The sequence below is a fragment of the Ovis aries genome, chromosome 3 (genome assembly GCF_016772045.2).
Source record: "Ovis aries strain OAR_USU_Benz2616 breed Rambouillet chromosome 3, ARS-UI_Ramb_v3.0, whole genome shotgun sequence".
Classification (NCBI taxonomy): Eukaryota; Metazoa; Chordata; class Mammalia; order Artiodactyla; family Bovidae; genus Ovis; species Ovis aries.
The window spans coordinates 146,629,873-146,656,743 of record NC_056056.1 but is presented as its reverse complement, the minus strand read 5'-3'; the positions used below and the strand labels follow the sequence as shown (position 1 = coordinate 146,656,743).

At 38.1% G+C, this 26,871-nt stretch overlaps 1 protein-coding gene across 1 annotated transcript in view; it reads left to right on the top strand.

Annotated features, from left to right (window-relative positions):
- Positions 1 to 14,448, top strand: part of LOC121819176 (mucin-19-like) — a 67,487-nt gene extending 53,039 nt beyond the window's left edge. Inside the window, 10 exon segments of the mRNA XM_042247333.2 lie at positions 178 to 231; positions 919 to 966; positions 2,471 to 2,500; positions 8,326 to 8,357; positions 8,446 to 8,608; positions 9,209 to 9,246; positions 11,624 to 11,734; positions 12,679 to 12,718; positions 13,340 to 13,448; positions 14,079 to 14,448. Of these exon segments, the coding sequence (XP_042103267.2) occupies positions 178 to 231; positions 919 to 966; positions 2,471 to 2,500; positions 8,326 to 8,357; positions 8,446 to 8,608; positions 9,209 to 9,246; positions 11,624 to 11,734; positions 12,679 to 12,718; positions 13,340 to 13,448; positions 14,079 to 14,262 (809 nt within the window). The 3' untranslated portion in view covers positions 14,263 to 14,448.
- Positions 14,449 to 26,871: the final 12,423 nt, after the last annotated feature.

Here is a 26,871-nt window from a genome sequence, read left to right as displayed (position 1 = left end):
GCAAGAAGTTGCTATGGTAGGGCCTACTATGTTTCAATAGCAGGAGAATGAACTGGCATTTGTAGGTGTACTAGTATACTCCAGGGGCTTTGAGACTCTTGTTCTATGTGAAGATATCTTCAGATACACTCTTCTGCAACCAGAAAAAGTCCAGTGCTCTTTTCCTACTCATTTTAGGTACCTCCAAGGAAGCATTTGAAACAACTACTGGTCCTGGAATTTCTACCACTGGTAAGTCTAATAAAAATAAATGAACTTTGCTTGGTGGCATCTCAGAATCCAAGACAAGCTTATCTGAAATTAAGCTCTAGCTTTTATAACTCCCGTTACTCATACTTTTGCTTCTCTCGTAGCAGTCACTGCTTCAACAGGAGTCAGGAACCCTCTGGTTCTGGAATGCAAACAGACAAACACTAGAAATACAAACTCTTCAATGATCAATGTGCCTGTGATTTTATATAGGGAGTTGAATTTGGGAGAGAAGAGTGGTGGGAAAGAAACAGGCAAGAAAGACCAGGAAGATTATTCTACATTTCCTTATGAAATATGACTTGAATTTTACCTAGGGATTATTTTTTTTTCCTCCAGGATTTTTTGGGTTAGGCTTTTACCAGAACTCCTTACTGGAAGTTATGACCTTGAAATCTCTGATAATGAGATTATGAAATGTTCAAGAATTTAAAATTCCTGAAAATTTTAATATTTCCTTCTGCATAGAATCACAACAAGCCCCAGAATATCCTACCCAGGTAAAATGAAATAACCCAAAGGCACTGGCATGAATTGTCTCTTCCACATGAAGCTTTCCTTAAGCATGAATGTGTGTGATCATTTGTGCAGGCATACACACAGAAGCTTGATAGTGTACATGCTCTCTAATAAATAAAATGACAGCACTATCCTTTTGTTTCTCCTCAGAAACCACTGTTGTAGCAACAGGAGAACAAGAGACTGAAAATAAGACAGGTCAGTGTTAGAAAAGTACTAATTTCCTTGTCACTTATTCAACTAACATTTCCTTTAACCTTATATTTGCTAGACTCTAGCAGCCCTTGCCATTTTATTACTTTGTATGTGTTGGTGGGGGAGATTATTATGGGCACAGATACTATAGTTTCAGGGTATTTAATGCTACTCAAACAATGCACAACAATTATGGTCCTGGGAATATATTGAGCCTGTTAATTTCTGTTTGCTAGTTGGTAGGGCTGAGTGAAGACATCAGAGAAGAGATGACTGCATTTAATATTGGCTAGGGTGAGGAGGGAATTCTTGCCATATGGCACTTGAAAAGACAGAGACATGAGACAGCGTGAGGGACTTCAGGAATTAACCAGGTATTGGTATTGTCTGTATGAATTTCAGGGAAGAAACAAGATTAGAAAGGTGAGCAGAGCAATGCTTATGAAGGACTTTATTTCCAAACTTAAAAGAGACTTTATCCTCATAATAAATGGGGTCACCTTAAGGATTTTGTTAAGAGGATGATATGATCAGATAAGTCTTAGAAAAATTACTCTGATAGAAATGTGAAGATTATAAGATTGTATTTTTTTTATTGCTTCGATTACAAACTTCTCCAATGAACTTGGAATTCTGGGTAGGAAAATATTTCTGCTATATTTATACTTAAAGATCATTTCTCTCTCCTGTTGCTGGTTTCTGTTAATCTGTTAAATATTTATAATTGGGAATTAACCTAGTCTCCTTTAGTAAAGAGAAGCATTTTTTGCCCCAAACTTACATATCTTTAATTAATTTATTTTCTGTTTTTCTGTACCTATTAGTTTTGGGGTTCCTTTTACTTGAACCTGGAGAAACTTAAAAATTTCTCCCAAATATTCTGTTGCTCATAGTTCAGCCTTCTGCTTGGTAGATAGAATAAAAATATTAACCTGATTTTTAGCAGTATGAAAACAGAATGTGAAATTTATGAGTGGATTGTTGCATTGACCAAACTTTCTGACATGGGAAACCTCAAAAAAATAAGAAGTTTAAAGCATTTGGCAGGATTGGAGATAGAACAAGATTAAAATACTATAAGACAAAAAGAACATACAAATTCTTTGAGTATTAATACCAGGTAACACATAATATGTTTGTTTTATTTATATATATAGAATATTATATGTTTTTTATATTGAGTTATCCTTTTCTTTATTTGATTATTTTATTATCTTATTTATCAGAACTGTCTATCAAGAAATTTTGAAGAGAAATTTACTTTGATTCTCATTCCTCTTTTTGATTCTCATATTTCCTTCCCATTGACATTTGAGATCTAAAGGAAACACTCTCTAATGGTAAAATATCAAATGCCATAAGGAGTAGAAAGGGAAGATTGATGGGAATATGTCTGCTTATAAGAATAGCAATATGTCCATTTATTTTCAGCAGTAGACAACTATATTTACTCCAAACCTGTTACAAAAACCTGAGAGACTAATATGAGGTGTCTGTTTTTACACAGGATGCCCAACATCTCTTTCACCACCTCCAGGTAAGAATACCTTCACTTGAAAATCAAATCATTCTACATTAATGATTCATCTTGTAAATCAAGCTTCAGAGGTCATCCCAATAAAAGTCACTAGCTAAGGAAGTGTTATAGAATAGGAAAACTTGAAGTGGATGAATTTTGCTTTTGTTCACCAAATAGTGAATGAATGTCTGTTTCATCACACACAAACTAATAAAGCCAAACCTAACAAAGGTATTTTGTCTCTTAGTCAAAATAGAATTTACTTACACAATAAAGTGTTTCATGTAACTCTATGATATCCTGATTGAAATATTGCCTTTTATTTTTTAAACTAGATAATTCCAACTATTTTTGAGGACCGAATTGTAGCAACAAAAATTAGGGGTAATCAGAATTTAATAATTTTAGCAGACTTTGAGTTTCTCTAAAATTATCAAGCCAATGTGGTATGCTTGCTGTTAAGTGGTAAAATTACAAAAAATATCATTTCTAATATTAGCATACAGTGGGAGAAAGGATATTTTCAAAGAAACAATTTTCATATAAGGCTGAAAATAAATTTCACAGTGAAATATGTGACCTATGCATTATATAGCCAACACATGCTATGTGTTACACATCTTACATATATTGTATACTTTGGAAGGATTCTCAAGTATTTCATTAGAGAACTGGAATTTGAGAACAGTAAGTAAGCTAGTTTAGGGTATATACATCAAAGAAGAGAGACAAGGTTGAGATGATAGACTGGAGACATTGTTATGGTAACCTCAGAAGCCAGAATGCTAAAATAAGATATTTAGTTTACAGGACTATAAGAAGTATCTAATCAAGGCAATGATGAGATGAAAAGTAGGCTTTAGGAAAACTATCTTACCTGTGACATAGAGAATTTACTGGATCAAGAAGAGGTCTGAGTCAGAGCAACCCATAAGAAAGCCAATTATGTCAGACCAAAAATACTAAGGTCCTAGAATAGTATTATAATAAGTAAAACCAGGAAAGGAAGGGATTCAAGTGAGGATAAAGATACAAGATTTTGCAGTAGGTTCAATGCCAAATGATCAGAAGGGAAACAATTAAGATGACTTCTAAGTTTTAGGCTTAAGTAATTAAAAGAATAGTTTAGGCCTTAATAGGAGATGGGCTTCTATGGTGGCTCAGATGGTAAAGAATCTGCCTGCAATGTAGGAGACCGGGGTTCAATCCCTGCGGTGGGAAGATCCCCTGGAGAAGGGAATGGCAACCCACTTCAGTGTTCTTGCCATGGACAGAGGAGCCTGGTGGGCTACAGGCCTTGGGGTCTCAAAGAGTTGAACAAGACTGAGTGACTAACACTTTCACTTTAATAGGAGGTGGCCAATTTAGAAGAAAAACTGGTTTTGAGGGAAATATGATTTAATCTGTTTTGTGCACATTGAATTTGAGGCTCCTTAAAATCTGCTGGGATGCTGTTTATTAGGCTGAGGGAGATCTGGGTCCATAGGCCATAAGAGATGTCTGTTCAGAAGTTTGAGAGTATTCACTTGACACCTGGCACAACAGAACCTTGTGCGCTAGGACCAAGGAGGAAGGAACAGTGACCCCACAGGAGTCTTGCCTGTGGGTGTCCGGGAGTCTCCAGCAAAGGTGTGGGTCAGCGGTGGCCTGCTGCAGGACTTGGGGCACAGTCTGTAGCAGTACATGCATGGGATCTCTTGAGGGAAATCACCATTATCTTCAGTACCTCCACCATAGTTTAAGTGTTAATTGCTCAGTCATTCCTGACTCTTTGTGACCCTGTGGATTGCAACCCACCAGGCTCCTTTGTCTATGAGATTTTCCAGGAAAGGACACTGGAGTGGGTTGCCATTTCCTTCTCCAGGGGATCTTCCCAACCCAGGGATCCCGGGTCTCCTGCACTGCAGGCAGATTCTTTACCAACTGAGCTACAAGGGAAGCCCACCATAGTTTGGCCCCATGTAAATAGCAGAGAGGGAACACAACTCCACCCATCAACAAAAAATTGGATTAAAGATTTACTGAGCATGGTCCCACCCATCAAAACAAGATCCAGTATCCCCCTTAGTCAGTCTATCCCATCAGGAAACTTCATAGGCCTCTTATCCTTCTCCATCTGAGGTCAGACAGACTGAAAACCACAATCACAGAAAACTAACCAATCTAATCACATGGACCACAGCCTTGTCTAAATCAATGAAACTATGAGCTTCTGCCTTGTAGGGCCACCCAAGAAAGATAGGTCATGGTGGTGAGTTCTGACAAAATGTGATCCACTGGAGAAGGGAAGAGAAAACACTTCAGTATTCCTGCCTTGAAAACCCCATGAATAATATGACAATACAAAAAGATAGGACACTGAAATATGAACTCCCCAGGTCGATAGGTGCCCAGTATGCTACTGGAGACCAGTGGAGATCATCCAGAAAGAATGAAGAGACAGAGCCAAAGCAAAAGCAACACCCAGTTGTGGATGTGACTTGTGATGAAAGCAAGGTCCAATGCTGTAAAGAGCAATATTGTATAGGAACTTGGAATGTTAGGTGCATGAATCAAGGCAAATTGGAATTTATCAAAAAAGAGATAGCAAGAGTGAATGTCGAAATTTTAGGAATCAGAGAACTAAAATGGACTGAAATGGTTGAATTTAACTCAGTTGACCACTATATCTACTACTGTGGGCAAGAATCCCTTAGAAGAAATGGAATAGCCATCATAGTCAACAAGAGAGTCCGAAATGCAGTACTTGGATGTAATCTCAAAAATGACAGAGTGATCTCTGTTCATTTCCAAGGCAACCATTCAATATCATGGTAATCCAAGTCTATGCCCCAACCAGTAATGCTGAAGAAACTGAAGTTGAATGGTTCTATGAAAACCTACAAGACCTTCTAGAATTAACACCCAAAAAAGATGTCCTATCATTTTAGGGGACTGGAATGCAAAAGTAAGAAGCCAAGAAACACCTGGAGTAACAGGCAAATTTGGCCTTGGAGTACAGAATGAAGCAGGACAAAGGCTAATAGGGTTTTGTCAAGAGAATGCACTGGTCATAGCAAACACCCTCTTCCAACAACACAAGAGAACTCTACACATGGACATCACCAGATGGTCAACACCGAAATCAGACTGATTATATTCTTAGCAGCCAAAGATGTAGAGCTCTATACAGTCAGCAAAAACAAGACTAGGAGCTGACTGTGGCTCAGATCATGAACTCCTTATTGCCAAATTCAGACTTAAATCGAAGAAAGTAGGGGAAACCACTAGATCATTCAGGTATGACCTAAATCAAATCCCTTAGGATTATACGGTGGAAGTGAGAAATAGATTTAAGGGACTAGATCTGATAGACAGAGTGCTGATGAACTATGGACAGAGGTTCATGACACTGTACAGGAGACAGGGATTAAGACCCTTCCCAAGAAAAAGAAATGCAAAAAAGCAAAATGGCTGTCTGGGGAGGCCTTACAAATAGCTATGAAAAGAAGAGAAGCAAAAAGCAAAGGAGAAAAGGAAAGATATACTCATTTGAATGCAGAGTTCCAAAGAATAGCAAGGGGAGATAAGAAAGCCTTCCTCAGTGATCAATGCAAAGAAATAGAGGAAAACAACAGAATGGGAAAGACTAGAGATCTCTTCAAGAAAATTAGAGATACCCAGGGAACATTTCATGCAAAGATGGGCTCAATAAAGGACAGAAATGGTCCTAGCAGAAGCAGAAGATATTAAGAGGTGGCAAGAATACATAGAAGAACTGTACAAAAAAGATCTTCACAATCTAGATAATCACGATGGTGTGATCACTCACCTAGAGCCAGACATCCTGGAATGCAAAGTCAAGTGGGCCTTAGGAAGCATCACTATGAACAAAGCTAGTGGAGGTGATGGAATTCCAGTTGAGCTGTTTCGAATCCTAAAAGATGATGCTGTGAAAGTGCTGCACTCAATATGCCAGCAAATCTGGAAAACTCAGCAGTGGCCACAGGACTGGAAGAAAGGCAATACCAAAGAATGCTCAAACTACCACACAATTGCTCTCATCTCACATGCTAGTAAAGTAATGCTCAAAATTTTCCAAGCAAGGCTTCAACAATATGTGAAGTATTAATTTTTTGATGTTCAAGCTGGCTTTGAAAAGGCAGAGGAACCAGAGATCAAATTGCCAACATCCGTTGGATCATTGAAAAAGCAAGAGTTCCAGAAAAACATCTACTTCTGCTTAATTGACTATGCCAAAGCCTTTGACTGTGTGGATCACAATAAACTGTGGAAAATTCTGAAAGAAATGGGAATACCAGATCACCTGATCTGCCTCTTGAGAAATCTGTATGCAGGTCAAGAAGCAACAGTTAGAACTGGATGTGGAACAACAGACTGGTTCCAAATCAGGAAAGGAGTACATCAAGGGTGTATATTGTCACCCTGCTTGCTTAACTTATATGCAGGGTACATCATGAGATACACTGTGCTGGATGAAGCACAAGCTGGAATCAAGATTGCTGGGAGAAATATCAATAACCTCAGATATGTAGATGACACCACCTATGGCAGAAAGTGAAGAAGAACTAAAGAAACTCTTGATGAAAGTGAAAGAGGAGCTTGAAGAAGTTGGCTTAAAGCTCACAATCAGCCAACAAAGATCACGGCATCCAATCCCATCACTTCATGACAAATAAATGGAGAAACAGTGGAAACAGTGGCAGACTTTATTTTGGGAGGCTCCAAAATCACTGCAGATGGTGACTGCAGCCATGAAATTAAAAGACACTTTCTCCTTGGAAGGAAAGTTATGACCAACCTAGACAGCATATTAAAAAGCAGAGATGTTACTTTTCCAAGTAAGGTTCATTTAGTCAAGGCTATGGTTTTTCCAGTAAGTCATGTATGGATGTGAGAGTTGGACTATAAAGAAAGATGATCATTGAAGAACTGATGCTTTGAACTGTGGTGTTGGAGAAGACTCTTGAGAGTCCCTTGGACTGCAAGGAGATCCAACCAGTCCATCCTTAAGGAAATCATTCCTGAATATTCATTGGAAAGACTGATGTTGAAGCTGAAACTCCAATACTTTGGCCACCTGATGCGAAGAGCTGACTCATTTGAAAAGACTCTGATTCTGGGAAAGATTAAAGGCCAGAGGAGAAGGTGACTACAGAGCATGAGATGGCATCATCTACTCAATGGACATGAGATCGAGTAATTTCCGTGAAGTAATTTCAGGGAAGCCTGGTGTGCTGCAGTCCATGGGGCTGCAAAGTGGTGGACACAACTGAGCGACTGAACTGAACTGAACTTGACATTTAGTGGATGCTGTAAAGATGGAGAAAAGTATCAGGGGGAAAGAATAGAGACAAAATGAGAGGGATGAGAAAGATCTGCTGTTAGAGAGGAATTTCTGAGTGTTCAGTCTGAAGGAGTAATATTTTCAGGTGGGAGTTTTAAAATGTTAGCTATTGTAGGGAACTTGAAGAACTGATAAAGAGACCTCTAGACTGATAATTATGAGGTCTTAGTGACTCATAGGATTGTGAAGGCAGAAGTCAGAAAGTGAAACAAAAGGTGAACAGTAGCCATAGGTTTATTGACCACTGACAGAAAAGATCAAGATTTATCCTTTCTGAGGAGTGTAAAATTAGGAAATATATATATACTTGCTAGGGACAGTTTGCTCAAAGTAGATGGATGTGATTGATTTACCTTAAGGCACCTTACAACCCTTCACAATATATCTCTGAAATCCTAGTGCCAATTCAGGTTTGGTCAACCTAGTGGTTATATACAAATAGCAGACAATTATATTTTGCCAGATTTAATTAGCATTTGTCATTTCATGCTCACAGCTTGTTATGGTCCATTGGGAGAAAAGAAGTCAGTAAGTACACAATTTATCTCTACTTTAATACAAATTTACTGTCATTCGTATGTTTGAATAGAAGTCTAAATTTGGATTGTATTTGTAGCCTGGAGACATATGGACTGCCAATTGCCACAAATGCACCTGTACTGATGCAGAGACTGTAGACTGTAAACTCAAGGAGTGTCCTTCTCCACCCACATGCAAACCTGAAGAGAGACTTGTAAAGTTCAAAGATAATGACACCTGCTGTGAAATTGGATACTGTGGTATGTAGTCATAATACCTTGTTTTCTTTTCTACTTTATTTTTATTGAGACATAATCGACATAAAACAGTATTAGTTTCAAGCATACGACATAATGATTCCATATATATACATGTGTGTGTGTGTGTATATATATATATATATATATATATATATATATATATATATAGTAAAGTGATCACCACAGTAAATCTAGTTAACACCACCTATAGTTACAATATTTTTCCTTGGAATGAGAACTTTTAAGATCTACTTTCTTAGCAATATAATTCATTATTTTATTTGAATTGAATAGTTGTTTACTTATTCATATATTCAAGAGATATTTATTGAGCTACTAATCTGAGTGAAATAGTTGATAGGTATGACAAATGACAATCAATATTTGACTCTTAAAACTTATTATCTTTTGAGTAGGAGAAACCTAGAATTAACAGTTATGAATATAATCAGTAGATTAAAAGGAGGTGATGGTGTTATGGGAAGAAACTTTATAATGTTGCCTTATTGACTGGTAAATATGATCTCATATACAATTTCTGTTTTATAAATTAAAAATTAGAATGTTTGTCTTAGGGTAAAATATGTATTTCTTTTTCAGAACCAAGAACATGTTTGTTTAACAATAATGACTATGAGGTAAAGTTATTTCTACTTTAATATACTCTTATTATCATAATTAAGGATAAATGCAGAGTCTCTCAGCTAATATGAAAAAAATCATATGTAATGGTGGAGTAGAATCCATTCAATATTTACCCATATTCACTTCAAAAGAAATGTCAAATGTAACACCTACCACAACTTGCTTCAAAGGGGAACAATATACTTGGTCATTAATCTAACAATGGAGCTGTTGAACAGAATTTCCCATGGGTTTCCCCATGTGGAGAAGATATATAACATTCAAATCAATGAACAGAGTTAAACTGTAATTATAATCAGAAAGATCTAATGGCTGAATTATCAGAGATCAAATAGGAAAAAATTAGAACTCCATTATGAGGATATTACAACACAGCATATTCAAGGCTGATCTGACACCTGATTTGACATATTGGAAAGTAATTTAATTTTTTTAGAAAAAGTATCAGAAAGCCATAAAAAACAGATGATTCTCAAATTGATAATAATACATGTGAACTGGTGACACTAAATATTACAAGAATTAAATCTAGACTAAAATATGTGGTATGTTCAGTTCAGTTCAGTTCAGTTGCTCAGTCATGTCCGACTCTTTGCGACCCCATGAATCGCAGCACGCCAGGCCTCCCTGTCCATCACCAACTCCCGGAGTTCACTCAGAGTCGTGTCCATCGAGTCCGTGATGCCATCCAGCCATCTCATCCTCTGTTGTCCCCTTCTTCTCCTGCCCCCAATCCTTCCCAGCCTCAGAGTCTTTTCCAATGACTCAGCTCTTCGCATAAGGTGGCCAAAGTACTGGAGTTTCAGCTTTAGCATCATTCCCTCCAAAGAAATCCCAAGGTTGATCTCTTTCAGAATGGACTGGTTGGATCTCCTTGCAGTCTAAGGGACTCTCAAGAGTCTTCCCCAACACCACAGTTCAAAAGCATCAGTTCTTCAGTGTTCAGCTTTCTTCACAGTCCAACTCTCACATCCACACATGACCACTGGAAAAACCATAGCCTTGACTAGACGGACCTATATTGGCAAAGTAATGTCTCTGCTTTTCAATATGCTATCTATGTTGGTCATAACTTTTCTTCCAAGGAATAAGCGTCCTTTAATTTCATGGCTGCAATCACCATCTGCAGTGATTTTGGAGCCCCCAAAAATAAAGTCTGCCACTGTTTCAACTGTTTCTCCATCTATTTCCCATGAAGTGATGAGACCAGATGCCATGACTTTCGTTTTCTGAATGTTGAGCTTTAAGCAAACTTTTTCACTCTCTTCTTTCACTTTCATCAAGAGGCTTTTGAGTTCCTCTTCACTTTCTGCCATAAGGGTGGTGTCATCTGCATATCTGAGGTTATTGGTATGTTAGGAAATACATAAAACAAAGCCTATAATTTAGTAATAATTTAATTTGGTTAAAGTTAATTTAATAATTTACTTTGGGGCTTCCCTGATAACTCAATTGGTAAATAATCTGCCTGCAGTTCAGGAGACCCTGGTTAAATTCCTGGGTTGGGAAGATCCACTGGAGAAGAGATAGGCTACCCACTCCAGTGTTCTTGGGCTTCCCTTGTGGCTCGGCTGGTAAAGAATCCACCTGCAATGCAGGAGTCCTGGGTTTCATCCCTGGGTTGGGAAGATCTCCTGAAGAAGGGAAAGGCTACTCACTCCAGTATTCTGGCCTAGAGAATTCCTAGGACTGTATGGTCCATGGGGTCTCAAAGAATTGGACAGGACTGAGTGACTTTCACTTTACTTTGATAACTCATTTCTTATACTCACATTTCTACTTGGGCTTCTTAAATTTTAGTTTCTAAAGGTGATCTGATGAAAATCTATGACCGTTTTGGAATATAAAATATGATGATATTTAAAGAACAAAGCAAAATTATACCTCTAATCATTTACATGCAAAACAGTTGAAATAATAAAATTTGAGCTTACCTGAAAGTTCACTTTGTGGTTTGAGGGCCTGATATAAATGGAATTTCCCAAACTGATGTTTGAATTTTGTATATAAAGTAATTATAAAGCAATCTGAGTAGCAATCTAGAGAGCTTTAAAAGCGTAAAAACATAAGCAAAGGTAGAAGATATATTGTGGGATTTTTTTAAATCCTTGAAAAATATAGAACTACTGTAGATGAATCTTAATTTGAGGATTGAAAATCTTGACACATTCTGTGCCCTTAGTGAAGATCCTTGATTATTCATGGAAGTCTTTAACCTACTTTTTCTTACATATTAATCTAATGGCTCAAAGTGTCTCTGGAAATTCACTAAACATTACAAATTTGACAAAATGTGTAGGACTTATTGTCAACCTGAAACAGAAATGTAGATCAATAATTATTAGTTCCCTCCTCTTCCCCACCTTCCAGGTTGGTGCTTCATTTGCTGACCCTAACAACCCGTGTATCTCTTACTCCTGCCACAACACTGGTTTCGTTGCCGTGGTTCAAGACTGCCCAAAGCAGACCTGGTGTGCAGAAGTAAGTCATCTTCTTAAGTAATAATCAACAAGATTGACTTCTTATGATAAATATAAATACAACTAGTCTTATTCCTTATTTGTAAAAGTATTTGCCTAGCAATAGACATAAATCTCTTACAGATTTCATTCCAGTTATGTCATCTACCTTTTGTTGCCAAGTATACTTTTCATATCAAATATGTATTTGCAGGCTCTATAAAACTTAATCTAGTGGTAGTCTAGAAGTAAGTTACTGTAGAAAGAGTGTTGCTATATTTTAAACAACAACAACAACAAGCTAGTATTTTTCAAGGTCATGGCTTCAGGTTAATAATTTTCTATAAAAGAACACATTTTAAAATAGAATCACATAAGTATCTAGAGTTCAGATTGCTCTTTGTGTCACATTTTTTATCCCCTGAAAATAAGATGAGGGTTTTGCATTAATGAATGCTTAAGCTTAAATTATTAAGGAAGTTCTAAATTTCACTAATTTTTTTTCCTGAAGGTATAATTGATAACATAAAGTTTTATTTTAGACTGCCAACTCTGGATTTTAACATTTACTGAGTTTTTACTTCAGACAGTGATAAATTTGAGATTATAATAATGTAAGGTACAAATGTTGCTTGTGAGAAACTTAAGTGTTGAGTCATAATGTCATTATTAAAGTATAGTTTTCAATTAAGAGAGGAGTATTCTTTTATTCTTGGGCATTTTATCTTAAAGAGGAATTTAGTTTAAATGTGTTTCCATTTCTACCCACTGTTGAAAATTTGGTGTTAATAATCTCACTTTTATTACTGTGCTTTCCTCTCTGTGCTGATTGGATCTGAGATCTGCATGTTTATCTGTTCCCTTCCTTCCTTTGTAATGTTATTTCAATAAGTTAACAAATGCTATATTATTTATAGAAAAATACAGGATTTTTTCAGTCATTTTCTTTTTCTCTGACTCCTATAGGAAGACAGAGTCTATGATTCAACAAAATGTTGCTATACATGTAAGTAAAATTAAATTCCACATATGAGAGAAATGTAAACTGTTAACAAAAATTTAATGTTTCTTTAAAACAAAATGACAGATCATTAATACAAAGTCTCCTGTGTTTTTAACACAACCAGTAATCTAACCCATATGCATACCGATGATTAATATAATGCATTATATTTTCTTACTCATGTTGGTTGCAGCACTCTTTCAAGTAAAAACCAGTGATGTTTACAAGGGTGAAAATTTAATTTTCACAGAAAAAGTTTTGTTTGCTCTCCTAACATTGGCAAGTTATATTGTAAATTGTTGTATTCGATCATAAGGATGATCAGCAATGAGAAAATATATGTGTGAAACAACCATCCCCCTATTTTTCCTCCTCCCCTCTTTCTTCCTTCCTCTTACCTTCTTCCCTTTCTTTTCCTTCCCCTTCTCCTATGATAGTAATAATATAATAATAATAACATTTATTGAATATTACCCTGGTACCTTGTGCTGGGTGCTGAGATAGTCCCTCCATACCTTTGTGAAATATTTGTTATTATTCTCTACTTTATGATTAGGAAAATTGAGACTTAGCAATTGTTAATGTTAAACCTCATTTCTGACTCTGTTTTCCATTTACTTTTAGGTAAACCTAATTGCAGATCTTCATCCGTGAATGTGACTGTTAACTACAATGGTTGCAAGAAAAAAGTTGAGATGGCAAGATGCACAGGGGAATGCAAGAAAACCATCAAGTAAGTTTCTCTTTGTATACTGTATGTTAAGTTTGTAACATTGTGGAGAAAATTAAGCTTTGAAAACATTACATGGACAAATATTTACCTGAGATCTAATTATCAGGACCTGATTCAAATAAAATATTAATATCTACAAAATAAACATTTTAAATAGTAATTAAGCATTTTGAAATTGTTTTCTATATAAGTCAGACGTAGTATATTTATGGCAAATGTATTTTCATAAAATACACATAGATGTCAAGCAAATACTCTTGCTTTAAAGTGTTTTTAAAAATGTCACTTGCATTTTAAACATAGCGTATATTACATGTTTTTCCTTTTGTATACTTTCACATGTAGATTAATATATGGAGAATAATAATTTGGTATTACATTACATATTTTTAAAATGTTCTGTTTACATTTTTGTACCATACTGTTCTAACTATGAGATTTCAATCTTCACTTTTTTGGTCTTATATACCAATTACTATGAATCCATAGCAGAAATATACAATAAAGGCAAAGAATAAACTGGCTGGAAGACTTGCTAAATCACTTAAACAATTGGAATCTGAGCACTGATGTCAATTTATTTCAGAAAGCATTCTGAAAATATTTATTACTGAACTTTTTTTCTTTTAGGTATGATTATGACATCTTTCAGCTGAAAAATTCATGCCTTTGCTGCCAAGAAGAAAACTATGAGTATAGGGAAATTGATCTTGACTGTCCTGATGGTGGTACAATACCTTATAGGTACAGGCATATCATTACATGTTCCTGTTTAGACATATGCCAACAGTCTATGACTTCAACAGTCAGTTAATAATAAATGGCCTTACCTTTCCTGTTGTAAAAGACCAGGTATTTATTTTATAAGTGAACAAAAATAATGACTAAATTGTGAAAATAACTAAACATTTATATATTGCTCAAAAAGTGAGTTGTCATTATGAGGTCTTTTGTTCTTTGATTGACTGGATCTAAAAAATAAATACAACTTTGCAAGCAATTAGTGAATGCGTGTATTTATTTGGTAGCAATAAGAATTCTGGAAGTCAAGGAGAAACTGAGTCATGTCATGGCTCTCCAGTATATTTGTCTTCTACTCTTCCTCTGGATGAGGCCATTATCCTGTTTTGTTCCTTCACTTCATGGTTAAACTTATGAAAATGTGAATTTTGTTCATCACCCCTTTCATCTATGACACCTCCCTCTGCTTAGGATACTGGTGACCTTCTTATGATTTTTTTTTCCTGTAGGTTCTGATATCATTTTTGCTCTCCCATTCTTGAAACATTTTTCTTGCAGTTTCTATGACATCATTTTTAATTAGCATTCCTATATTCTGTGGACACTTTCACTTTGCCGGTCTTTTAAATCTTAGTCCTCCAAAGTTGTATCCTCTTCCTCTTCTCATTTTCCTGAGGCTCCTTGGAAGATTTCATCAACATAGGTAGATGTGTTTATACATTGAATATTTCCAATCTATGCCTCCAGCCCTAAACTCTTCTTCGAATTACATCAATAGAATTGCATTGATAAAACTGAATTTACATCCCTAACTGGACATTCTGTGCAAGGAAGCTAAGTTGCTTCAGTCATGTCTAACTCTGTGTGACCCTGTGGACTGTAGGCCACCAAGCTCCTCTACCCATGGCAAGAATACTGGAGTGGGTTGCCATGCTCTCCTCCAGGGGATCTTCCCCACCCAGGGATTGAACCTGCATCTCTTACATCTCCGGCATTGGCAGGCGGGTTCTTTACCACTAGCACCACCTGGGAGAAGCCAGGTACCACAAATTCAGCAAGCCAAAACTAAATTAAATGTCACTTCCCTTAAACCCACATTTCTACTTGTATTTTGCATACCTTGAGGTAGTTAGCTAGCAGTTGAGGTTCAATAATATCATGAATGTCATCTTCAGTACATTCTTTGCTGCTTCACACACATATCTTCCCATATGTACATTTCCAAATGTGCCTTATGTAACATTGTTTACATATGTATAATATACCCAGTTACCAACAATGTATGTTAGTACATTAGTACCTTTCCAAATCCATTTTATAATAATCTACTTCTGTACTACTCACTTTTTTATATGACTTGGACTATTGGTAAATTTAACCATCATCAAACACTGTATGTCCGATGGTGGTGGAAGAATTGATATGTTAGGATCTTGGTAACTGCCCACAAAAGGTGAATAATAACTAAATCCAGGTGGATATTACAGATACTTTTAAATTTGGTCCCAAGGCCTTTGACTTTCCTCCATGTCTTGTCACTGTTTCCAGCTTTTTCTTCCTCTCAGTCTATACCAGAATTGGTCAATTGACAAAATGTTTGGTATATGAGCCCTTCAAAATCCAAATGGGTGGCATCATAAGTTTTTCAATACCTTTTACATCAGGGAATGGTAAACACATACACTTACATCTCAGCCTTTTACTGCATGACCGTAACACTATTCTCCCTTGGTAGTCAGAATTGGTCATCCCAGACAATATGACGATGGAGACAGAATTTTCAGCCTAGAAAGGCTGTTCAAAGTTACAAAAGACCCAAAATGGCTATAAATGCCTTTGAGCAAAGGGGAGAGAATGTAATATAAATGTTGATTTCTGATTCAGGTAATATATCGCACTGTGCAGTCGACATATTAGCTTCACAAGTTAGTATCCCTCAGCTGGTGTTAGTGAGGAGCTTCCAAAGTCCAGATTTTAGGTTTAACATCTATGAAGAATAAGACAATTTCACGGAAGCTGTATGCACCCATTGCCTTTTGCTTTTCATTTTGAAAAATTTTTTTTCAGTTGAAAGGAGTTCTGTACATCAGTTCATGGTAATAAATAAAATATTCAATAAGCCATGGATAAAAGTACTTCCTAAGACGTGTTAAGCACAAAAGGAAAATTCAAATCAATAATTGGTCATATTGGAGAAAACAAGTACTGATCTCTCCCCCCATCAGAAAAGGATCAAAGTTGTCCACCTGTTACCCGGAGGCTGGCTGGTAGATTAGAAAGCAGGTACTGAGTTGGAATAGATATCTATATTGATTCCAAACCAATATTTGGAAACAAATTTCTGGGATCCACCCATTTTGTTTCATTGATTACAGAAATACCTAGAAGAGCAGCTTCAATTCCAGTTGCCATCAAATTACACTTATTGTGAAGGATATTGTGAGGCACTGTCCAGAGTTCCCTTCAAAAATAAAAGATTCATTTTCCTAACTTTTGAGAGTGCTGCCAGAAGATTTCTTACAGCTGTCTGCCTCCTTCAGGGATTGCCTCAGTTAAGGAAAGCCATGCCTTTCAATGTCATGGCCCCTTTCTGGAAAAAAAGTGGAGCATCCAATGACTGAGGGATGGTAGAAAGGTTTGGCCTTCTTATCACAGTTTGGATCTTAATGCCCTGAAATGTTGACCGAGGCTTTCATTGAAGACACATAATGGCTTGATTTCTCCCTCTATCCAGCCTTGATTCCTTCCTTCTCTTCCACAATTTTGGATTCCAAGAGCTTCCCTAATATGTCTGTTAATATCTATCTCAGAGTCTGATCCTAGGGAATTCAATCTTCATTACTTATAGAAATTCAGAATCATTCTCTAGGGTCAGTCAACTGTTTGTAACATTCCAGCTTGAGAACTGAATAGGGGAAGAATGCAGAAATAAGACTATATCTCTCATTTTGATGATGGCTTTGAGTCAAACGTATGAGACCTCCACCACTGTCTTGATCTCTCAGTTTCTCTCCCCATCTTTCCCTTATATAATTAAAAAATATTTTTTGTATGCCAACAAGACCATTTTAATGGCTTTAAAAGACAAATGGTGCTATTATAAAATTAATTAAGTTGAACATTAACAGTCAAAATCTAGAATTATAATTTTGGCAGAATACCTTTAGAACTTAATCAATATTCCTGACTATTCTAATATTTCTCTCCCAATGTGTAATTCATACCACAATACTGGTCACTATCCTCTTCTTATTTGCCTTTGTATGCTTCATAATCCTACATATAGTTTAGTAAAATATCACTTTATTGAGGGATTATTGGTATATAAAGAGCTGTACATGGAGCTGAGTAAGATGGTAGCATATGAGGCTCCTAACTTCTTTCTTCCATTTGGATATACTGAATGAACAACTATACATGGAGCAACTCCCTTTGAAAGAAATTCCTAAATTAGTTGAGTGATTCCTATACACTGGGTAAACAAGAAAATATTCACAGTGAAATGAACAGTAAACCCTGAGACACTCTCTATCTTGCCTGGCAAAGAAATACAGCAACTCTTTCCTTCTCCTCCAAAGCTCTTTCTCTGTATTTCTATTTGGTATTTGTGCACAAAGAGCCAATATCCTTTGTCAACAGGTTCAAGAGTTAGAGGACTGGGGGAAAGAGAGCCTCCATACTTAAGGAGTCAGGCGTTCAATTGGATATAGTCCACCAGGCTCCTCTCTCCATGGAATTCTCCAGACAAGAATATTGGAGTGGGCAACCATTCCCTTCTCTGGGGCATCTTCCTGGTCCAGGGATTGAACCCGGGTCTCCTGCATTGCAGGTAGACTGTTTACCATCTGATCCACCAACAAAATCTCATGTCTCCAGGACCCAGAGCAAGAGCAGTAATTTGAAAGGAGTCGGCATCAGACTTACCTGTTTTTCTGGAGAGTCTCTGGAGAGTCAGGAAGCAATTGGAGCTCACTCTGAGGACAGAGCGAATGGCAGCAGCAATTTTGTGCAGCTTGTTGTACCACATGGACACTGGTGCTGTCAAACTCCATTTTATAATCCTTTCTTTAGCTTATTAGCCTCAGAACAGGATGGAGACATCTCTTATCAAACAATTCACTAGGTTGGGACATAGCCCCATCCACTAGAAGGCAGACTGTCTTAAGATACCCTGAGGCTTCAGCCACCCTGGACATGGCCCAGCTCACCAGAGGGCTTAAGACCTGTATCATACATGGGCCTAGGTCCCATATTATCATTGTGCATGCACTATACCAGACACCACCCCCAGGCCTTGCATTCAGAGATCCTGGGACCCAGTTCCACTCGCCAGTGGGCAGCCATCAGCCCCAGAACTCCTGGCCCTGCCCACCAGCTAGCCTGCTCTAACCTCAGGACAAGCCTCATCCATTAGTGGGCAGACACAAGTCACAGGACAATCACAGACCTGAAGCCTGTGGACCCAGCCCGCCCAACAGGACAGCACTTACCCTGGACTGGCTGGGCCCTTCCCCCATCCATTAGGAGGACAATGCAAGCTTCAGGACACCCTAGACCTTGCAGTCAACTGTGTCAGGAATCAGCCCCATCCATCAGCTGCTTGACACCACCTTAGGACCCCTGGGTCCTGTGGTCAGACCCCAGGACATGGCTTTGCCAGCCAGTAGGCTGGCACTAACTTCAGGATCAGATTTACAAAGCAGTGGGCAGGTGTCAGCCCTGTGGTCTCCAGGTCCATAACCCTGCCCACCAGTGAGCCAGCACTAGGCCCTGGGTACCTCAGAGCACTGTACCCAGCTGCATCATGACCCAGCCTCATCACACAATGGTTGACAGCCTCCACACAAAGCAGAATATGGCAACCAACTAGTCCAGGGGCCAACGAAGCTTAACAATGAAGCTTACCAATGAAGCTGACTACTCTTGCCAGAGTAATCAGCCTGCCACAAAAGAAGAATTAGTGCAGCCAATATGAGAGGAAACCCTAGACCACATAGCTCTAGTGTTCAGAGGGGAATGTGCTGCTTGGATGCATAGAACGTCTCCTACCAGATACATAGAAATAAAAACAATTAACATTGGCAAAATGACATAATCAGGGAACATATTCCAAAGGAAAGAACAAGATAAAACCTCCGAAAAAGAATGAAGCAAAGTGGAAAACAGCAATCTATCCAAGAACTCCTTATTGCCAAATTCAGAGTTAAATTGAAGAAAGTAGGGAAAGCAACTAGACCGTTCAGGTATGACCTAAATCAAATCCCTTACAATTATACAGTAGAAATGGCAAATAGATTCAAGGGATTAGATCTGACAGACAGAGTGCCTGAAGAACTATGGACGGAGGTTTGCGACATTGTACAGGAGGCAGCGATCAAAATCATCTCCATGAAAAAGAAATGCAAAAAGGCAAAATGGTTTTCTGAGGAGGTCTTCCAAATCACTGAGAAAAGAAGTGAAAGGCAAAGGAGAAAAGGAAAGATATACCAATTTGAATGCAGAGTTCCAAAGAATGGCAAGGAGAGATAAGAGAGACTTCCTCAGTGATCAATGCAAAGAAATAGAGAAAAATAATAGAACAGGAAATACTGGAGATTGCTTCAAGAAAATTAGAGAAAACAAGGGAACATTTCATGCAAAGATGGGCTCAATAAAAGACAGAAATGGTATGGACCTAGCAGAAGCAGAAGAGATTAAGAAGAGGTGGCAAGAATACACAGAAGAACTGTACGAAAAAGATCTTCACGACCTAGATAACCATGATGGTGTGATCACTCACCTAGAGCCAGACATCCTGGAATGTGAAGTCAAGTGGACCTTAGGAGGAATGACTATGAACAAAGCTAGTGGAAAGTGATGGAATTCCAGTTGGGCTATTTCAAATCCTAAAAGATGATGCTGTGATAGTGCTGTCCTCAATATGCCAACCAAATTTGAAAATTTGGCAGTGGCCACAGAACTGGAAAATGTCAGTTTTCATTCCAATACCAAAGAAAGACAATGCCAAAGAAAGTTCAAACTACCACACAATTGCACTCATCTCATATGCCAGCAAAGTAATACTCAAAATTCTCCAAGCCAGGCTTCTACAGTGCATGAATCATGAACTTCCAGATGTTCAAGCTGGGTTTAGAAAAGGCAGAGGAACCAGAGATCAAATTACCAACATCAGTTGGATAATTGAAAAAGCAAGAGAGTTCCAGAAAAACATCTGCTTCTCTTTTTTGGCTATCCCAAAGCTTCTGACTGTATGGATGACAACAAACTGTGGAAAATTCTTAAAGAGATAGGAATATCAGACCACCTTACCTGCCTTCTGAGGAATCTGTATGCAGGTTAAGAAGCAACAGTTAAAACTGTACATGAAACAACAGACTGGTTCCAAATCAGGAAAGGAGTACGTCAAGGTTGTATATTGTCACCCTGCTTATTTAACTTATATGCAGAGCACAGCATGTAAAATGCTGGGCTGGATGAAACACAAGCTGGAATCAAGATTGCTGGGAGAAATATCAATAACCTCAGATATGCAGATGACACCACCCTTATGGCAGAAAGTGAAGAAGAACTAAAGAGCCTCTTGATATAGTGAAAGAGAAGAGCGAAAAAGTTGGCTTAAAACTCAACATTCAGAAAACGAAGATCATGGCATCTGGTCCCATCACTTCATGGCAAATAGATGGGGAAGCAGTGAAAACAGTGAAAGACTTAATTTTTCTTGGGCTCCAAAATCACTGCGGGTGACTGCAGCCATGAAATAAAATGATGCTTGTTCCTTGACCAACCTAGATAGCATATTAAAAAAGAGACATTATTTTGTCAACAAAGGTCCATCTAGCCAAAGCGCTGGTTCTTCCAGTGGTTGTGTATGAATGTGAGAATTGGACTATAAAGAAAGCTGAGCACTGAAGAATTGATGCTTTTGAACTGTGGTGTTGGAGAAGACTCTTGAGAGTCCCTTGGACTTCAAGAAGATCCAACCAGTCCATCCTAAAGGAAATAAATCCTGAATATTCATTGGAAGGAAAGATGCTGAAGCGGAAACTCCAGTATTTTGGCCACCTGATGCAAAGAACTGACTCATTAGGAAAGACCCTGATGTTGGGAAAGATTGAAAGCAGGAGGTGAAGGGGATGACAGAGGATGAGATGGCTGGATGGCATCACCGACTCAACGGACATGAGTTTGAGTAAGCTCCAGGAGTTGGTGATGGACAGGGAAGACTGGTCTGCTGCAGTCCATGGGTTTGCAAAGAGTGGGACACAACTGAGCAACTGAACTGATCCAGGAAAGAGTTCAGGGTAATTATTGTAAAGATGATCAAACTACTTGAGGGAAAAATAGATGAACAGGATAAGAAAGAATGTTTTAAAGAAAGGTTAAGAAAAATATAAAGAAAAACAAAACAGGGATAAGGAATACTATATCTAAAATGAAGAATAACCAGAAGGAATCAAACTGTAATAAATAACAGTAAAGGTATTAAATCACCCACACACAGAGCTAGTAGGAAGTTTAAAAGACAAAATTAGTAAAATCATTTGTATTCACAGTAAGCAGTTAAAAGATATACAAAATAAATGGATGTAAAATATGATGTCAAAAGCATTAATTGTGAGGAGAGAACAAATGCAGTATTGTTAAATACATTTAAAATGGAAAGATCAACTAAAACAATCAAGTATATAATATATATCTTTATAATATATAAATATTTGTATGTTTAAACTTTATGGTATCCATAAATCAAAAATCTGTAATACACACAAAGAAAAAAGATTCAAAGAGTCATTAAATCACAAGAGAAAAGAATCATAGACGACAAAAGAAACAAAAGAAAAGAGCTCCAAAACTAAAACCAACCCACCCCAAAACAACTTACAAAAATGTTGATCAGAATATACATATCAATAACAACTTTAAATGCAAATGAATGAAATATTCCAATAAAAAAATATAGAGAGTGGCTGAATGGATACAGAAAGGAGACCTGTATATTGCTGTCTACAAGAGACTCCTTCATATCTAAAGACACAATGAGGAGATGGAAAAAGGTAGTTCATGGAAATGAAAATCAAAAGAAAGTCAGATTAGCAATACTCATATCAGACAAAATAGAGTTTGAAATAAAGACTGATGCTATAAGGAACAAAGAAGGATGTTATATAATGACTAGTCTGTAAAAAAGATATACCAATTATAAAAGTATATGTATCCAGCATCAGTTCAGTTCAGTTGCTCAGTTGTGTCCAACTCTTTGTGACCCCATGAATTGCAGCACGCCAGGCCTCCCTGTCCATCACCATCTCCCAGAGTTCACTCAAACTCATGTCTATCGACGGTGATGCCATCCAGCCATCTCATCCTCTGTCGTCCCCTTCTCCTCCTACCCCCAATCCCTCCTAGCATCACGGTCTTTTCCAATGAGTCAACTCTTCTCATGAGGTGGCCAAAGTACTGGAGTTTCAGCCTCAGCATCAGTCCTTCCAATGAACACCCAGGACTGGTCTCCTTTAGGATGGACTGGTTGGATCTCCTTGCAGTCCAAGGGACTCGCAGGAGTCTTCCTCCAACACCACAGTTCAAAAGCATCAATTCTTCAGTGCTCGGCTTTCTTCACAGTCCAGCTCTCACATCCACACATGAGCACTGGAAAAACCATAGCCTTGACTAGATGGACATTTGTTGGCAAAGTAATGTCTCTGCTTTTTAATATACAATCTATGTTGGTCATAACTTTCCTTCTAAGGAGTAAGCGTCTTTGAATTTCATGGCTGCAGTCACATCTGCAGTGATTTGGAGCCCAGAAAAATAAAGTCTGCCACTGTTTCCACTGTTTCTCCATCTATTTGCCATGAAGTGATGGGACCAGATGCCATGATCTTCGTTTTCTGAATGTTGAGCTTTAAGCCAACTTTTCTCTCTCCTCTTTCACTTTCATCAAGAGGGTTTTCAGTTCCTCTTCACTTTCTGCCATAAGGGTGGTATCATCCGCATATCTGAGGTTACTGATATTTCTCCTGGCAATCTTGATTCCAGCATAGGCACACCTAAATGCACAAAGCAAATATTAACAGAATAAAAGGAGAAATTGACAGTAATGCAATAGAATAGGGAACTTTAACACTCCAGTTATATAAATGGACAGATCATCTGAGCATAAAATCAATAAGAAAAGATTGACTTTCAATGACACATTAGAACAAGTGAATTCAATAGATACCATAAAACATTTCATCCCATAGCAGCAGAATATACATTTTAAAGTGTACATGGAACATTCTCCAGGATACATCACATGTTAGGTGATACTACAAGTCTTGGTAAATTTAAGAAAATTGAAATCATATCAAGCATATTTTCTGATCACAACATTAGGAGACTAGAAATCTAGACAAGAAGAGAAAAACTGCAAAAAATATAAATAGGTGGAGGCTAAACAATATGCTACTAAACAATAGATCATGGAAGAAATCAAAGACAAAAATTAAAAAATAACTGGAGACAAATGAAAAAGAAAACACAACCCCAAATCTATGGAATATGTAAAAACAGTTCTAAGAGGGAATTTTATAGCAACACAAGTTTACTTCAGGAAATAAGGAAACTCTCAAACAGCCTAGACATATACCTAAAGAATAGAAAAAGAACAAACAAACCCAAAGTTAGTAGAAGAAAATAAATCAAAACTATCAGAACAGAAATAAATGAAACAGAAATTTAAAAAACAACAGAAATGGTCAATGAGCCAAAGAGCCTATTTTTTGAAATAAGTAAATACAATTAAAAAGCATTTAGCCAGACTCATCAAGCAAAAAAGGGGTGGCCCAAATCAATAAAATCGGAAATGAAAAAGGAGTTGTTTCAACTGACACCACAGAAATACAAAGGATCATAAGATATTACTGGGGGGGGGGTGGGGAGCAGTCCCAAGATGGTGGAGGAATAGGATGGGGAGACCACTTTCTCTTCCACAAATATATCAGAAAATCATCTGCATACAGAGCAACTTCCACAAAACAATTTCTGAACGCTGGTGAAAGACCCCAGTTACCCAGAAAGGTTAACCAATTTATTTGAAATGAGGTAGGACAAAATATAAAGATGAAAAGAGAGAAAAAGCATTTAGGGACAGAGATCCATTCTAGGGAGGGAGTCGTGAAGGAAGAGAAGTTTCCACAAATTAGGAAAGCCTCTCACGAATGGGGTCAGTGGAGAGCTTTGGAATTTCAGATGGCAGCATAACAACAACAACAACAAAAATCACCACAGAATTCCTGCTGAATTACCTGCACAAAAATGGCTCACGTCAGCCTGCAGCAAGTAGGACTGGGTGTGGAAGTGCCGGCTACATCATCGATCCTTGTGTGCAACAAGGAGTTGGAACGCAAGGGGCCATTGCAATCTCTGTCCCAGAGACCACATCTCCCACCAAACTGTGAACAGGCCGCCAGTCACTAACCACGTCTTTCTGGGACCCTGAATGGTTCATATCTGCCAGGAGTTTCACAGCCTGAGACTAGCTTCCCAGGAGATTCATGGTCCACTTGGGACTGTACACTCATGGTGCACCCGTGAGCCCGAGTGGCTTGGAACTGACTACTGCAGGAGACACATGACCCACCTGGGACTGTGCGCCCACAGTGCACCTGGGAGCCTTAGTGGCTTGGACCTGGGAAGTACAGGAGACATGACTCACCTGGGACTATTCTCTCATGAAGTGCCCAGGTGTCTGAGCAGCTTGGACCTGGGAAGTGTATACCACCTTGGGCTGTGGCAACCCCGATGTGGTCCATCCACTGTAAGCGCTACCCACACATGCCAGTGGTGTTTGTTTGCAGTCTCCCTCTCCCTCCACAGCACAACTGAGAAAACAAGCCTGAATAAGGGGGCAAGCCCCCTTTTCCCCCTCTTGTCAGGGCAGAGATTAGACACTGAAGAGGCTTGCAAGCAGAGGAGGCCAACCTAAACAAAGAAAAGAAAGGGGAACTGACCCAGAAGTGGCAGGTGCAACAGATTAAAATCCTGCAGTTAAACTGAGACTATGCATTTGAGGGGCTACTGTAGACTTTGAGAACAATTACAGGCCAGAACAAAGGATTATCTGACACTGAACTGACACCAAAATATATATATATTTAATTTTTGTGTTCAATTATTTTTTATACTGTACCTTTGAGAGTATAATCTCTATTCTATTTTTTTAAATTTTTGCTTCTAGATAATTGTTATTAATTTTGTAACTGTAAGAGTTTGATTTTTAGCATCCATTTTCACTTAGGAATTTGATTACTGGCTTGACTGCTCTCTTCCTGTTTGAATCTCTCTTTTATCCTCCTAGTCACCTCTAACTCCCTCCTCCTTCTTCTCTTCTCTATATAACTGTGAATCACTTTGGCTGTTCCTGGCTGCGGAGAGTTGTTTCACCATTAACCTAGGGGTTTTGTCTTTAGTGTTGTGTGGAAAGTGAAGTCTTGACTCCATTGTGAGAGGGAGACTGAAACCCAGAGACAGGAGGCACAACTCCAGAGCTCGGGACCATCATTGAACTCCTGACCCCAGGGAACATTAATAGATGAGAGCCCATCCAAAAGCCTCCATACCTACCCTGAGACCAAGCTCTACCCAAGAGCCTGCAAGCTCCAGTGCAAGACACCCCACGCTAATCCTTCAGCAAAATAGGAACACAACCTTGAAGATTAAAAGACGGGTTGCCCAAAGCCATATCAAACCCATAGACACCACAAAACTCACTATGGACACTGCATTGCCCTCCAGAGAGACAAGATCCAGCTCCATCTGCCAGAACACAGACACAAGTTCCCCCAACTAGGAAACCATCACAATCCACTGGTCCAACCCCACCCACAGGGAGCAGACACCACAATTAAGAGGAACTATGATCCTCCATCCTACAGCAAGGAGACCCCAAACACAGCAAACTGAACAAAATGAAAAGGTAGAGAAATATTCAGCAGGTGAAAGAATATGATAAAACCCCACAAAACCAAACGAAAGAGGAGGAGATAGGGCATCTACCTGAAAAAGAATTTAGAATAATGATAGTAAAGATGATACAGGATTTATTTTGAAAACAAAATGGAGTTACAGATAAGTAGACCAGATACATGGATTGAGAAGATGCAAGAAATGTTTAAGAAGGAACTAGAAGAGATAAACAATAGTCAATCAATGATGAAGAATGCAATAGCTGAGATTAAAGACACTGTGGGGAAATCAACAGTACAATAAGTGAGGCTGAAGAAAGGATAAGTGAGTAGAATACAGGGTGGTTGGAATAAATGAAAAATGAAAGTGAAAGTCACTTAGTCATGTCCACCCCTTTTGCCAACCCATGTACTATATAGTCTGTGGAATTCTCTAGGCCAGAATACTGGAATGGGTAGACTTTCCCTTCTCCAAGGGATCTTCCCAACTGAGGGATTGAACTCAAGTCTCCCACATTGCAAGAGGATTCTTTGCCAACTGAGCTACAAGGGAATAAATGAAGCAGAACAGTAAAAAGAAAAAAGAATAAAAAGAAATGAGGAGAGCCTCAGAGAGCTCTGGAACAGAGTTAAACACCCCAACATTCAAAACATAGGCGTCCCAGAAGAAGACAAATTTTTCTTAAAATAGGGAAGGAAATAGTCACCCAAACACAAAGAGCAAATGTTAAAAG